Consider the following 16,148-nt stretch of genomic DNA (forward strand, 5'->3'; position numbering starts at 1 on the left):
CCCAAACATTATAGGGATAATTACAGCCCATTTCCATTCCTTTCCAACCCATATAGCATACCATGTGATCAACTATAAATGGTTACTAGCCCTGGTACAAAAAGTGTGCTTTCAAACAAGGTTCCCAGAACCAAAACCACCATATAGACACCCCTCCTATTCACCAGGGAAGGAACATAAGGCCTCTTTCTAAAAATCAACTGCCCATAATTTCATTGTAGTAAAAGTGTAATAGTTGGTTTTCCATTTTTAAAAAAACCCCAACATTTAGGATAACTGCATGTACACAAAAAGGTTCACAGTCAATGATTAACTCTGCGCTGAGAGCCACATCAGAAATATACAATGAGTTATAAGATTTTGTTTCCAACATGCTTATTTTAGGCCTGCTTTCCATATTACACCTTTCGTACAATTAAATATTTCAAATGGGTTTGAGGAATAAAGATACAGCCTGATTGTAGAGTGTCACACATGATAAACAAAAAACGCACGTTTTGTTGTTCATGCACATGCGCAATTGCCACATAGGGCAACTTATGCCTTGATGCATTCTTTTTCCTTGTTGGCACAATGTGATTGTGAGTAATTAACACAATTTTATGGTAAGAAGCAATGGACATTCTGTATACCAGATGACATCTGGCAGCACTTACTATGTGGTAGTAACAACCCTGCCCTCAAGGATGAAAAGTAAATAGCCTGTTCAAAGTCTAAAATGAAGAGGAAAGAGCGGCATTTATGAAAAGGGAAGAGTCCACTCAAAACTGTCCCTGAAATTAAATCCAACCTAAACAAAGGTGGATGCTGCATTAGTCAAGAGATTCTGTGTTAGGGTGAATGAAAGGAGAGATCTCCCCAATCAGTTGGCAAAGGAATCTGGCACATCTCTGTGGATGGGAAGCATTTCCCAGCAGGAGCAATAGTTCCAATGAAGACAAGGCAAAGTACTGGAAAATAATTCATTTTCTTTCTTTTGCATTAAGCATTTTTTTTTTTACTATTTTTAAAAGACACCTCAGCAGCAACATCAGCTAAAAACCCCAGGAGTTGCAAAAGGAACCTCAGGCCTACAGTAGAGGAATAGGATTGGATCAAGGCTCATCCCTAATCTAGTAAGATCACTATTGCTCTAATAAAGAGCCCAGTGCTTTCTCTGGATTCCCAATTTAACTTTTCTCTCTAAAAACCACAAGGTTCTTTCCATCATAGGCATCTTTACTTTTGTACTACATGCAGAAATGCAGTCAGAAATCATCTGCATAGAAACATTAGGAAGAAGACAGAATGCACAACCAGTGCAGGTCTATTCATTCACCAGAATATTATTGAATGAGTCTGGAACAGGGTCTGGTTTGTTGGCTCAGACTGGCAGTACAGCAAACTGACTGTCACCTTGAGCATTCTGTTAGCTCCTTTATCTAGTTATTGGTGAAGCAAGCCCATCCGGAAGGCATTGGATGGGCACTAATATTTCAATTCCACTGGTATTTTGGAAAGAGTGCTTTGCATATTTAATACTTAGCAAAAGTGAGCAAAGCATGAAAGAAGTATTTAAAATGGGATATATAAAACATCTCTTCAGACCTCCATATTTTTAACATGAAGGCTTGAAGACAGTTTTCCTGCAATCAGAAGCCTGTCTTGTTGGGGGTCACCTATCATACAGAGATTTCAAAACAGTTTCAACAGAATGTACTTAGCATTCTCCTCAGACCTTCCTGCTAAATGCATGAATGCCTGAAGAGCCATCGCAGCCAAGGACTAGTGGGTGCAGGTCCGGCATGCATTCTCCTGCCTCTTGCCTATGGGTAAGCCTTTGTGTTCAGGTAAATGTCTGACTATGCCTTTAGTCTCTTCAAATTGTGGCTATTTAGCAGAGAAATATTAAAAACTGGTGTCTTCCCCCTGGCCAGGTAGATCTGAACTTAAGTAACTGAACACAGACCAATCCGGAGGTGCAAGATAAAATTAGCAAGTTACAACAAAACTGTTACTGTCCTTATTGGCTCAATACTGCAAAACGTAATGAAGATATAATTCCCTAAGAATCCTTTTATGCACTAAGTAAGGTCCCGGTATTCAGGTTTGTTTGTTTTTAAAAAAGCCATACCCCCTACAAAATCAGATTTCATGTCTATTATGTTATACAATACAGTGTGTAATATTCCATGCAAACAGTGGGTGCAATCACATATTGCAATGGCAGATCTGCCACCCACTGTATAAGTGGGTATGAGTCATATAATACAGTTAATACAGTAGTAATAACTGTTGCAACATGTGCATGGTTAGTGAGAGTTATAACTGCTAAATTCAAATATGCAACATCATTGTTTGTGGCAACCGTAATTTAGAATCCAAAGCACAATTTGAGTTTCCAAATCTACAGGAAACCATGGTTTAGGGAAACTTGCAGGCTTTCATATTTTCTGCTCAGCACTGCAGTCTCAATGTGGTTGCCTCTGACTTAGCTATGATTTGTCAACTACAGTTTGCACAAAGCATGTACAGTAAACCATGGGTTAGGGAAACTTCCATATTGTCTGCTCAGCACTACTGTCTCAATGCAGTTGCCTCTGACTTTTAACTATGATTTGTCAACTACAGTTTGCACAAGGCATGGCTTAATGGTGTTTTTTGCTGTCTCAAATCACGGCTTGTCAATTCAGACATCCTCCTAAGCTATGTATGTTTAATATTTCTTAATCACGATTTGATGCGATGTCTAGATTGATTGATGATAATATTAAGGTCCGGGTGTTAGTGACCAACTATAAAGGCATAATACATGATCACAAGTGATCATTTAAGACCAGGCTGTTATTTACTGAAGCACTTGCTGTAATTTTAAAAAGGTAGCACCACCTTCTAAAGGTTAACAGGCACAGGACTGAGTAGAGGAATTATTATGTTTTTCAAAACACAGCCAGGACTTGCACATCCATTACATGCCATTTGACTTACTACTGCTTTTTAAGCTCTACGTTTATGTATAAAAATATCAATGCCATCAGATATAAACAAGTAACTAGTTGTTTTTAATTTAGAATCCTCTGCTTAAATTTTCAGGAGGATGCATGCTTTATAAATCATAGGCAAACAGCATGAACCTAGTATCTGGAAGTCAAATCAAAATTAAGTATATTACATTTTTCTCTCTAATAGCATACCCTGCAAATCTTATATATTGTACTTGTTTAATAATTTTTAAAATGGAAAAAAGAATGAGGGTTTTCAATAGACAATTTAGAAATTTTAGGTACTCTGGGTACTGTTCTTTTCTCAAACACAAATTGATAGAATATATGTACAAGTCAGTGTAAATAGTGCTAGAATTTAGATACAATAAACCAAACTGTCTTTACATTCCACTACACATCTAATTTGGCAAAAGTGGAGGTATATCTTAAGACACAGCTACGAGTCCTAGAATGCAGCCAAGATATACCAGTACTGACATCAATATGAAACAAGCCATTTCTTTCTGAATAGCATTCATTTCATATGATGCTATTTTCTTGAGAAGAGTGGTATGGTTATATTGGTCACTCTTTGATAGACATTCATTTAATAAAAAGGAAATGTGGAAGGGTACATTAATTTTATTGACACAACATAAATATAAGAAAAAGTTCCCTAAAAAAAAGGATGAACGTTGTTTTTCTTTTCCAACATAAAGTGCTAAGAAACGTGGTTGAGCCAGGAAGGCTGGCTTCTTTCTTGCTGATTTCAGAATTAGTGTCAACCAAAGTTTTGAGTGGAGAGAGAGAAAAATACATTACAGACCATCTGCTACGTCAAGTTTCAGCTTCCAGTTTTGCAGAGCTTTCATGCTGGTCCTCTAAACTCATCCGCAAATCATTGGGGCAGTCCGGTGTTTCGCCTTTGACGGCCAAATGGATGACCTTCAACCACTTCTGTTTTAGTTCCTCATTGTCCGCGGCAAAGCTGTGCACTGACTTGGACTGAGTTAATTTGAAACTGTGTGGAAGGTCAGCGCTTCTTGGAGTGTCATCTACTGTGTAGCCCAGCAAAGGGATGGTAGCTAGCGCTTTTACATCCTAAGCAAACAGAAATAATAACCTTTTAAAAAGCTCTAGGTTTGGTAAGGAGGAGAGTAATCAACAAACCGATTACATAACATCCCCCCCCCCAACTTAACCCAAGACGTTCTAAAGGAAATCAGAGTGCAAGACTTCAGCCCCCCTCACACAAACCTCTCACACCAGCAGGGGCAGACAGGTGTTAGGAGGAAAGGAAAAGCTCTATTGTGGTGGCCTTTAGAAAGACAGAAATATGGAGATGGCATATGCACCCGCAGGAGAAGAAAGGTGCAGAAGTGGAGAAATCCTAAACCTACGATGTGCCTTCTTATCCTCTTATTACCTACCCCTCCACCCCACAATTATTCACATGATGAGCACTGGGGAAGCAGAATGATGCCATGGTCTCCGCAACAATTTATTTCTGTGAAAAACACCTTGTTTGTCTGCTGAAGGGAACAGATTAAAAAAATCAGAGGAAGTGGGACAGAGTGCACAGTCGATAATTGCAAAGCTGTTACTGGGAACAGTTGTACCCCACTTTTCATGCACCCTATCAGAGGATTTTTTTGTCCAACACATTCTCCCTACGTACCTGTGGAGCACCGTACATATATAATACAAGGGCTTCCTGCTTAGGAATCACACACCAAGCCTTCTGCCAAGTCTTAGATTTTTCCAAGTATTGGAGAAAACTACATATCACACTGTTCCCGGATACTTCTGCTGATTCAATCTGGAAGGGTGAAAGAGAAATATTTTATTTCAGAGAATTCCAATAGTTTAGTCTAGCTACAGCACAGTTCCTCAGATTATTATAGTTAGAACATAAGATGTTATCCATTTGCTGAGAGTTAAAGTACAGCAAATGTCAGTTGAGTCAAATAGTTAGAAGGAACCAGACAAGATAAATCTCAATCCCTGACACTGAATTCACTATTTTGCTCTTTGTCAAAATAACATGGCATGGAAGCAAGGAAGTGTTAGGACACAGAACTGATGCTGAGAGAATGGAGTGCTGTTATGTTTCTATAAGTTCCTGATAAAGATGGGGACTAGCTATTCTGACACTGGTTGCCTCATAAAGGACAAAATGGTGAGTTTAAAGAACAGTTGAATGGGGGAAAAGAATAGTAATGGAAGCTTCTGCTGAAACAGAAGTCTCAAGATCATCTGCCAACCTTGGTTGGTTTTTAGTCAATAGCCCCCCACTCTCTGCAAATCTCACTCGAGTACAGACACGCTTCCCTCTTCTCCCTCTGCCCAAACTTCACCAGCTGTAAATGTCTGTAAGAATCCAGCAACCCTATAAAATGTGTCATATTCAAAAGGGGGGCGGGAAGTGTGGTCAAAGGATCATGACTTGAGCCAAATCCATCCACCTAAGTCAAAATGGTCTCCATATGCAGGCTACTTTTAAAATGTATAGCGAGAGACAGATAGACAGACACAAAACTTGCTTGGTGGCTGATCCACACAGTTTTCCAAATGCCGCCATAAACTATTGACATAAAAGGCTTTGCAGAAGAAGCAAAGAGATCCACTACGTGACAGAAGCAAAAGCATGTGACTTGGCCTTTTTTTCATGAATGGCTTGCCACACACAGCAGTTGCCATCCTGATGCAGCTCTAAGCAGCCACATCAAGGTGGCCGTTCTGTGAAACGATGGCTTTTGACTGTATCTAAACAAACACAGGATATGAATCCTAGTCTCAGGTCCAATCCAAAAGCTCTGTATCTTAGTACCATGTAAACCATCAAAGGAAAATGCATCATCTTCCACTGAAAGGTAAGCCAAAGAGCATATTACACACAACACAACTGAATAACTCTTTAAATGGCATACCTCCAAAATTCCTTTCTTCTTCTTTTCTTCGCTATCTGTGCATCCTGTTATAATGTGGTAGCAGTCCTTACAAACCTTGTTCAGCTTACCACCATCATACTCAAGATGAGCTTTGTAATCAGAACATTTCCAGCAAACCACCTTAAGAAGAGGAAGAGGGGAATGAATTATTCTGGAATATTATTTTCCCTCTTCCCAATTCATTCTATATGGAGAGATTTTGCCAAACACGTGCCTCCTGACAGTTCCAAAAATGAAAGTCATCCATACTTGTTCCAAGGAAGAAACCTCCCTGAATTAGCTCTGCCACCCAAATCAATGCAATCCAAGACCCACAAACAATTAATTCAGGCTTAGGTTGTGAGATTACAGTGCTTTTGTGATTCCCTCCTCTTCCCCAATAGAATTAAACCTGAGATTCTCGTTTTTATTTTTATTTTTGCATTTATATACCACCTTTTCCTTCTAAGGAATACATGGTTCCCCTCTCCCATTTCATCCTCACAAGAATCCTATGAAGTAGGTGAGGCCAAGAGATGGTGGCTGGCCCAAATGACCCAACCTAGCTAAGGGCTCATTCAGACTTCTGCTTGTACCGCCACTTTCCCCCAGGGAAATCTGATATTTACTGCTGAATCGGAGCAAACATCCATCAGGTTTACTGTAGACTGACGTCTGCTCTGATTCAGCGCTAAACAGAAAACAGGGGCAAATAGGAAACCACACAGACCCGAGCTTCCTAGGCACAGGACGAGTGGCCAAGCCGGGTTGTATCCACTACAGACATCCCATTGACACAAGGGCTTCTGCTTGAGCAACAAAACTTCAATAAGCTCTCCTCCCCCAATGCTCCACCACCATACCTCCTCCATAGGATTGAGGCAAAACCCATAACAAACTGAGGGAGCAAGGAGCAGTTCCACTGCACAAGTGGAAGCCCTTGCACAAATGGGACGACTTCGCTGGATATAGCTCAAAGGAAATAAATTTCTCTCAACTAGTAATGGAACCCTAGTCACCCTGACAAAGCTTCAAATTTAAGGTTAGTTGAATTAGTTGAATTAGGTTAGCTGAATTAGATTATTAGTTGAAAAATCAGGTTAGTTGAATTAGATTATCAGTTGAAAAATCAGATATTAGTGACAGCTTAGAGAATAAAAACAAAGCAAAAACTGTCTTCATCTTAGCTGCATCATCATCGAGGCAGGAAAACAAGACTTAAAAATCACCAACTGCTGAAAGAACAATTTAATGGGAAATTTCCTGAGCTGTCTGCAAAGGGAATCAGTTTGGCTCATACAGTGAAGCCGCCGCCCACATTTTGACCACTGCTCAATGGCTCGCTCAACGGCAACAAAGCAGCATTTAGAAGCCACCAGCAGATGGCGGATCTGAGCAGGTTTTGGGCTGATCCAGGATCTGTTAACCAACTAGTAGACATGGCTTTGTGCTTACATGCCCACATGCTCGGCAATGATGCCTCCTCCTCGTCAGCGCATTGAAGGATTCCTTGCATTTCATGCACATGGTCACTTCATTGTCCCGAATCCATCTTGGTGCTCTCTTCCCAAGCTCAGCAGTCTGAAGGGAGGTGTGGAGAAATTATGAAGTCATTCGCAGCAGCGAAGAAAACAAATCACTTTATTTCAGTGGGAAAGCAGCAGCACAACACAAGCAGTTTGGGAATATACATGTTTCTCGTTTTCTGTACTCCATAAAGTATTGACACTGTATTTTTTCTGCTCTTTGATCTGGTTTTCATAAATGCATTTTATTGATTATACTATGTTACATTATATATGCAAATAACTTTGGTGATTTGTCATATAAGTGAAAAGCAGCATCTTCTGCATAAAACAGAGCACCGTGCATCTTGATAGCACAATAAACTATGGTAAGCAGCAGCAGCAGCAACAACAGTAATAAACCATATTCTCACATGAGCATCTAACAAGGGTAAAGGACATGCTCATATGGATGCAAATGTGTTTTGTGAATAAATACTAAGAAACCAAGGCTGGATACATATGATGTGTTTATAGTGTATTTGAAGCACATTTTTATACTCAAACAATTCTGGGCACTGCAGTTTGTTAAGGATTGTTGGAAACTGTACCTCTGTAAGGGACAAACTACAATGTCCAGAATTCTTTGTGGGAAAGAAAGTTGCTTTGAATGTACTTTAAAGGTACAGCTTGTACACAGGCCTCAAAGTGGAAACCTAACTGGGACAAGGCTAAGTATGAGGCCTCACTTTCAAAAGCCATTCCCAGCATTTTCAGGTGCAATTTCACATCAGCAGCTTCAGACATACCCTATCAAAACGTTATGGGTGCCCACTTACAGAAACTTCAATAGGTGTGTCCTCATATTCTTTTGCAATAGCAGTTCTGAATGTTTCATTCCTTTGCTGAAAAGCATCTATAGTATTCTGGAGAGCCTGGAATGAATAGCATGGGTCAGAACTACTAAAACTTCAAATCTAACCAATTTAATGACAAAACAAAGGAGGTCACACAGCACGCTTGATTTATAGCTAGCATATTCATTAATTTTAAAAAGGAATAAGCATTAAAAGTTTTAGATTAAAGGAAGCACAAAAATAAGGCAGATTCCAAAGCGGCAGCAGTCTTAGGTTGTTGCAGCAAATACAAAATCCTTTCTAACAACTAGCAAACTTACTGTGGCATATTTTTTTTTAAAAAAAATCACATTTACCTTTATCCATTCTTCTTTATCTTGTTCAGAACTACAGGAAACAGTTGGGACATAACAGTTAAAAGCAAGTTCAGGAAACATTAATTAGCTAGAGTCAAATCAATTTCTGTTTATTCAAGGCACCTATTACTTTGACTTGCCTACGATGTAAATCTGAACACAGAAGGCTTAAGTGAGAATACTGTACTGAAAATGCCCCATTAAAAGAAAAGCTTGGCATCCTGTATTCAAACGCTGCGCAGGATTATTTCAAATGAAATTTTAATTATGAATCACGATGGCATTATTAGCAGTAGCCTCCTGTCTCTCCTCCCATCCCACAATACATAGTGGTAAGGAAATGTCAAATGATTGCATCCAGTCGTAATGTATGTATAGAACACACAAACAGAAACTCTTTCCAACATTCACAAATCATTCAATTATAATTAGAGGTGGATTTCTCCCATCTTTCATAATTTCCTTCCCTTCACCCTCCAAAAAGTAAAGAGGAAAACATTCCCAAATAAATCATATCTGTGACTCCACACAAATATTTTACTGCCCAATTTGAAGTCTATCTAAAAATAGTTTTGTGAGCCACCCAAAGAACTGATGTCATGGGGCAGCTACATAAACTTACTTAATAAAAAAAAAACACCTAAACACAAAAGTGTGCTCACTAGGTGTACAAGATGTATAGGAATAGAGAGTTCTAACAAGCAACGGAGGGTGGCTTCCCCTCCAATATTAAAATTGCCATTAAAATCATCACCAGGGAAGAAGCACAGAAGCTTATTTCCCTACTCCTCTGTATCTTTGGGGAGACTGGAGTCATGCAATTCCTTCTACTTACTTAAATCTCTCGTGACGCACTAGCAGTTCTTTTGGGGCATTCTAATGCGCCCTTGCACAATTTGAAAATTATTGCTCCAGTGGTTTCAAATTCCAGCATTAGGAGAGATCTTGCACTCTTATAATCATGGGTATTTCCTGTCTGATTTAAAGCAAAGTAAGATGGATAAGGGACGCGGGTGGTGCTGTGGGTTAAAGCAGAGCCTAGGACTTGCCAATCAGAAGGTCGGCGGTTTGAATCCCCGCGACGGGGTGAGCTCCCGTTGCTCGGTCCCTGCTCCTGCCAACTTAGCAGTTCGAAAGCATGTCAAAGTGCAAGTAGATAAATAGGTACTGCTCCGGCAGGAAGGTAAACGGCATTTCCGTGCGCTGCTCTGGTTCGCCAGTAGCGGCTTAGTCATGCTGGCCACATGACCTGGAAGCTCCCTCGGCCAGTAAAGCGAGATGAGTGCCGCAACCCCAGAGTCGGCCACGACTGGACCTAATGGTCAGGGGTCCCTTTACCTTTACCTTAAGATGGAGAAAGGCAGGGGAGTGTGAAGCCTGCTTCCACTTTTTCTGTTCATATAGATAGGGTAATAGTAAAGCAGGTCAAAACACCTGTTTATGAAGAACAGCTGCAACACAGTCTTTGCAGTTTTTCTTCTTGTACAGTGGTACCTCTAGTTATGAACTTAATTCATTGCGGAGGTCCGTTCTTATCCTGAAACTGTTCTTAACTAGAGGCATGCTTTCCTTAATGGGGCCTCTTGCTGCCGCTGCGCCACTGGCACACGATTTCCGTTCTCATCCTGGGGCAAAGTTTTCAACTTGAGGTAACTCTTCCAGGTTAGCTGAGTTTGCAACCTGAAGCGTTTGTAACCTGAGGCGTTTGTAACTCAAGGTACCATTGTATTATATTGTTTTAAGCCTTGTAAAATGCAGCAAGTTGGGAAAATCTAAGAGGTGGAGCTTTTACTGCTTCTTTTGAGACCCACAATACTGATTTACTGTTCACCTTCTCACATCTGCCTGAAAAAATGCGGCTGATCTTACCAAACACTAAATGAACAATAAAGGAAGTATCTGCATCATGAGCGTAACAGGAAGCAACGTTCTATAATGAAGTGAACCTTACTGACCACCAACATAATTGTGCATTCTAGTGGCAAACAGAAAGCATGCACACAGGCTTTTCTGGTAAAGAAAATCCTCTGGGCAAGCTAAGCTTTGCATCAGAGCTAATGCACATTTTATGGGATGGGGAAGATTAGTATTATCACTTATTAATATACTGAATGTGGAGGGAGGGAAAGCTGGCTAGGCTAATGTGATGAACAGAATATCACATTTTCGTTCAAGCATCTCTAAAAACTGGAAGAGATATGCAATGGGATGGACCCTTAATGGGTCTACTCTGAGTATGGCTTGATTCAATATTTCCGTCAGTCTACAAGGGAACATTTTCTCACAGCTGCTTTTCTATCTCCCAAAGTGAGAATATCCTAGATGCCCTTTGATATTCTCAGCACTGGAGACATCAGAGATTATCATCACCCCATAGATTGGACAGTGACCTGAGAGGGGCAGTTTTGCCTTCCCTTAGGTGCTTCAACTAGTATGCAAGCATAATCAGAACTACTACCCTGGAGGAAAGCTTAATAAAATTGCATCTTCCTCTCAGCCTGTGGTTCACCAAGGTTAAGGATATGGTTGATCGAGGAGTTGGAAGAAAATCCATGCATTCCAGGTGCAAAATGATTGTAGCCCAAGTTGTAAATACCTTTCCATGTGGGCCCTACCACTTTAACATGTATCTATTAAGTAAAATGTAGCATAAACACTGACAACTGGGAAACACTGGCCTGTGAGCGCTCCAGTTGGAGAACAGCCTTTACCAAAGGTGTCATGGGCTTTGAAGACACTCAAACTCAGGATGTAAGGGAGAAACGTGCTAAGAGGCACACTTGGCAAATCCACACCATGATCAACTCCCGCCGGGAAACCAATGTCCCCACTGTGGAAGGACGTGTGGATCCAGAATTGGCCTCCACAGTCACTTATGGACTCATTGTTAAAACCGTGTTTATGGAAGACAATCTTACTCGGCTTACGAGTGATTGCCAAAGATTAAGTACCACTATAATAAACTCAAATTTTCATCTTGCTTTACCTGGCCTGCAATTCCAAAGTTCGCTCTTTCCCAGAGACTTGGAATGTGTGTGGGTATTCTTCATTGTGCGTTTCCACGATTTTCATACCATCAATGCCAACTCTTGTCCGAACTGTGAACTTAGATCCCACCAAGCTGAATTTGGGGACACAGTATAGCAATCTGTTGTTGAACTGCAAAAAGCACAAGCCACACCAACCGATATTAGCTGCCACAAAGACAAACCTCTCTTGCATAAAAGGCTTGAAAAAGGTAGAGAAGCTTAAACAGCATACACAACAAAAAAGGAATGTTCAGAAGTGTGGTATAGAGGAGTTCCGTCAAGTTATCAATAATAAGGTCAAACATCTCACAGTGTTCACCATATTCCACTCAGTAAGCACAACGTTCAATATGCTTTCAGAAATAAATGCTAAATTTTCCAATGTACTAAATTAGAGGAACTTTTTACAAATCACATCAAACCCTCATATTATAGCTGCCGCCTTCTGCTATGTCTTTTGCATTTCAAAAACTGCTTACATTTAAAATGTAAGGGAGGAGAGATGTGGGGGTAGGAAGCTAATTTGGAGTTCAGAAAGTGTTGTGCTCTTCCCGCGCTTGATGCATGTAGTCAGCACTCAAGAATGAAGGTAAACACACATTCACACAGATGGGCAACCCCGAAGGAAGGCATGAGGAATGTGCAAAATAGATGAGGTACCCATGTGTATTTATTGCAGAAAGAAGCCTGCCACGCAGTAACTTTGACCTATTAAGGGCAGCCAAATGCACACTTGGTTGATCACTGTTCCATCAATTAATTTGAAATCTTCATTGTTTGGGACTGAGTTTTTAAGTTGTTATTAAGCTCTCAACATCAATCAGCAGTGGGCAAAAGTGTTTGGAAGAGCTATTGTACAACTGGGTAAGTGTAGGTGGCTTCCTAAAGCAAAAGGCAGAACAAGATGGCATTTGCTGCTGCCATTATCGCTGCTCTTGCTGGCTGTCTCTATTCTACAAAATGCCACAACTCCCTGCTATGCACAGCAATTTATCCAGTCAGCTGTGTTTATGAGCAATGTATTTGCACACATTCACGTTTCACGACATGGCAGCAATTGCCCCACCAGAGCAAGAGAACACAGTAGTAGCAGCAGTTAAGGCAGGAAGCAGCTGGGTAGCAAGGGGGGGGGGGAGTAAAGCAAACACGATAACATATGTTTCCAGCGTGGCAAAACATTCTAGGGTTAAACTGTTGTATGCAGCACTTCTCCATGAAGGCTTATTGAATTGCCAACTTAATTTTTTTTAGAAGCCTAGCCCATCTACAGTTATAAATTTTAGGGAAGTTTTTAATATTTAATGCTGTATTGTTTTTAACACTCGATTGGAAGCCGCCCAGAGTGGCTGGGGAAACTCAGCCAGATGGGCTGGGTATAAATAATAAATTATTATTATTATTATTATTATTATTATTGCAATCTTCATATGTATTGTTGAAACCACTGGTAATGAAATCTAACTACTTCCAAGGATTCAAAAGAAAAGCTAGTTTATTTGTATCCTACCGTTCCACATGCTTCTTAAAACCAATGCTGCAATGAATGCAAGTTGCAAACACTAGTTTATTAAGTAGCTGGCATATATTTTAATAGAGGGTAATATTCTGTGCCGACTTGAACTTCCCAAAACGGATGACTTTTTGACAACTACATTGACACTGGGGGGAAAGAGAGGGCTATTCCTCACATTTCAGATTTTCTTCATGTTGCATGGATTAACATATAAAACAGGCCTCAGAATTATGCTTGCTTGCTGGAATTAAAACTATTAACATATTCGGTTATTAATGATCAAACAAACCAGCAGCTCACTGAAAGGACATTTCATAGATAAATGACTTTAGTGGGTTGGTGTATGTAAGGGCCTGGGATTCAGTTACACTGACCTGAAGCTCTCTCTTTTTATCTCTTAAGTATACTATAAAATGGCTTGCAAGGAAGGACTCATTATGGATTAGGCTGAGGGCAGATTAAGTATACATAAGGATTCTCCAGGATCACTTTGATGGTTTAATCCACATCTGTGTCATCTAAAGCTTAAATGGAGTATAAGTGAAGTTTTTTCCTCATGCAGGCTTTAAACATGCATATCCTTCATACCTGCTTGAAGCGGAATTAATAAATATGCCCATTGGGAGGAGGCGGGCCAGGAAAAAAGATGTAAAAATTATTCTCCCCGTTTACAAGGGAGAGGAAAAAGACTGCCCATTTAATAGGTGGAAATGTGTTGCTAGCAGTAACAGAAGGTGCTTGAGCTTCACCAGCAAGGTAAAAAATAATAAATGTATTGTGCCTCCTCAGCCAAATTCACTGAGGCAGTAGAAATACTCCCATCAATCCAGTCTGCAAATTGGGAGGCTCCTTTCCCCAAAAGAATTCAATCTTTGTGTTTTCAGATTTAATAATGGTTTAGTGCTACAATTGCACCAACACAAGCCAACTTCCTTATAGTTTTGAAGTTTGCTAGAAGTGGTTAAGAGGGAACCTCATTAACATTAATTCAGATGCAACACTAAACAATGGTTAAGACAAATAAAGGGATGAAGAGGGAATTTGTACAGGATGAAGGCATGCTAGTTTGCAAGCATATTTTTTTTCAGAGAGCCAGTATTATGTCTGCACCAAACCAACAAAATAGAAGATCCACCAAAAGATCAGTTTTAGAAATGTTATGCACAGCCTAAAATTAAGTGGGTTGTAAGAAACAAATACTCACTAGGAAAAGGTATCTTTCTTGGGCAGATGTATTACGAGCAGCAAGTTTAAGTATTTGTCCTTCTTTTATGAGTTCATTTGAAGGATTGACAATGTCTTCTTCTTCTCCTAACATTTCATAAACCTCCAACAACTTCTTTAAGTTTTCCTTTTCCATCAAAACAAAATGCGACAACCGTTAGTGCATGCCACTTGTGAATTTTTTAATGAAAAAGGTTAAATCGTTAAGAACAAAAACATGCAACTGTTTTTAGCAAGAACTGTCCTCTATGAAAATGATCAGTGGCATTGCTACAATAAAAATTAGGAAACAGCTTGCAATTATGAACATCTCTTGCAACAAAATGACTTTCCCAATAAAATATTTGTACATATATGCTTGCTAACAGAAAAATCCCATCAATAAACATCCTCAAAAGATACTATATTCAATGAGTGAAAAAGAAAGGAGCTTGGGAGCAAGCTAAGATGGGCAGAATCTAGGTTCAAATTCACCAACTCAGCCATACAAGCTCAATGGGTGACCTTCAATCAATCATTTTTTCTAACTCATGGGAAGGCAGACTAAGGCCCTGGGGCCAGATCCAGCCCAATCGCCTTCTAAATCCGGCCCGCAGATGGTCCGGGAATCAGAGTTTTTTTACATGAGTAGAATGTGTCCTTTTATTTAAAATTCATCTCTTGGTAATTTGTGGGGCATAGGAATTCGTTCATTCCCCCCCCCCAAAAAAAATATAGTCCTGCTCCTCACAAGGTCTGAGGGACAGTGGACTGGCCCCCTGCTGAAAAAGTTTGCTGACCCTGGTCTAACTTATCTCACAGGGATATTGTGAGGATAAAATGGGAAGGGGAGGACCATGTATGCTGCTCTGAGCTCCTTGGATGAAAGGTGGGAGATAAACGTAACAAGCTTCATCCAGTAAAACACTTGAACCGTTTGATAACAGAGCTGCAACATTTAGCCACTAATTTATTAGAACAATGCATTTTTAAAAACTAATGACGAAAACAGTGACTCCAATTAATTGGCAATGCTTTTAAATATATTCTAAGGTAAGCCCTTAAAAGCTACATATGACAACTGTCATCTTAGAAGTACCCCCCAATGTAAATTACATCTTATGATATAATAAAGGTAAAGGTAAAGGTACCCCTGCCCGAACGGGCCAGTCTTGACAGACTCTGGGGTTTGTGCGCCCATCTCACATCTATTGGCCGGGGGCCAGCGCTGTCCGCAGACACTTCCGGGTCACGTGGCCAGCGTGACAACGCTGCTCTGGCGAGCCAGAGCCGCACACGGAACGCCGTTTACCTTCCCGCTGGTAAGCGGTACCTATTTATCTACTTGCCCCCGGGGGTGCTTTCGAACTGCTAGGTGGGCAGGCGCTGGGACCGAGCAGCGGGAGCGCACCCCGCCGCGGGGATTCGAACCGCCGACCTTTCGATCGGCAAGCCCTAGGCGCTGAGGCTTTAGCCCACAGCGCCACCCGCGTCCCTTATGATATAATACCTGCTGTGAAAAATACACATTCCTTGCTTTAAGGTGAGGAGTGTACTTTCCCCAAAACTGCATTTATTCATACAGATTTAATGAGAATCTAATACATATAATTGAATAAGGGTTTTTTTCCAAGCATGAGACAGCCCTACCTTTCCATTTAAGTTACCTTAAAATGGTTGCATGAGACTTTGGAAAAAAGCTAATATAAAAGGCTTAATTGCAATCTTTCATACTTAGATACCCGCCAAATTGCCTGCTTTATCTTCTGATGTGGATTATTCAAAGGAAAAA

The 16,148-nt window shown here is 40.4% G+C and overlaps 1 protein-coding gene across 6 annotated transcripts in view; it reads right to left on the reverse strand.

The window, feature by feature from the left end:
- Nucleotides 1-16,148, reverse strand: part of FGD4 (FYVE, RhoGEF and PH domain containing 4) — a 113,328-nt gene that overhangs the window by 4,483 nt on the left and 92,697 nt on the right. For 5 of the 6 annotated variants that reach the window (XM_082240484.1, XM_082240481.1, XM_082240483.1 and 2 more), the window contains 8 exons: nucleotides 14,358-14,504; nucleotides 11,598-11,770; nucleotides 8,612-8,642; nucleotides 8,238-8,333; nucleotides 7,349-7,474; nucleotides 5,894-6,034; nucleotides 4,642-4,782; nucleotides 3,588-4,064 (listed from right to left, as the gene is read on the reverse strand). In XM_082240484.1, the coding sequence (XP_082096610.1) occupies nucleotides 3,801-4,064; nucleotides 4,642-4,782; nucleotides 5,894-6,034; nucleotides 7,349-7,474; nucleotides 8,238-8,333; nucleotides 8,612-8,642; nucleotides 11,598-11,770; nucleotides 14,358-14,504 (1,119 nt within the window). In that variant the 3' untranslated portion in view covers nucleotides 3,588-3,800. Of the gene's footprint in view, nucleotides 1-3,587; nucleotides 4,065-4,641; nucleotides 4,783-5,893; nucleotides 6,035-7,348; nucleotides 7,475-8,237; nucleotides 8,334-8,611; nucleotides 8,643-11,597; nucleotides 11,771-14,357; nucleotides 14,505-16,148 lie in introns of those variants that run through there. The other variant, XM_082240479.1, reaches the window with a different exon arrangement.

The sequence above is a fragment of the Podarcis vaucheri genome, assembly GCF_965113315.1.
Source record: "Podarcis vaucheri genome assembly, chromosome: 10".
Lineage (NCBI taxonomy): Eukaryota > Metazoa > Chordata > Lepidosauria > Squamata > Lacertidae > Podarcis > Podarcis vaucheri.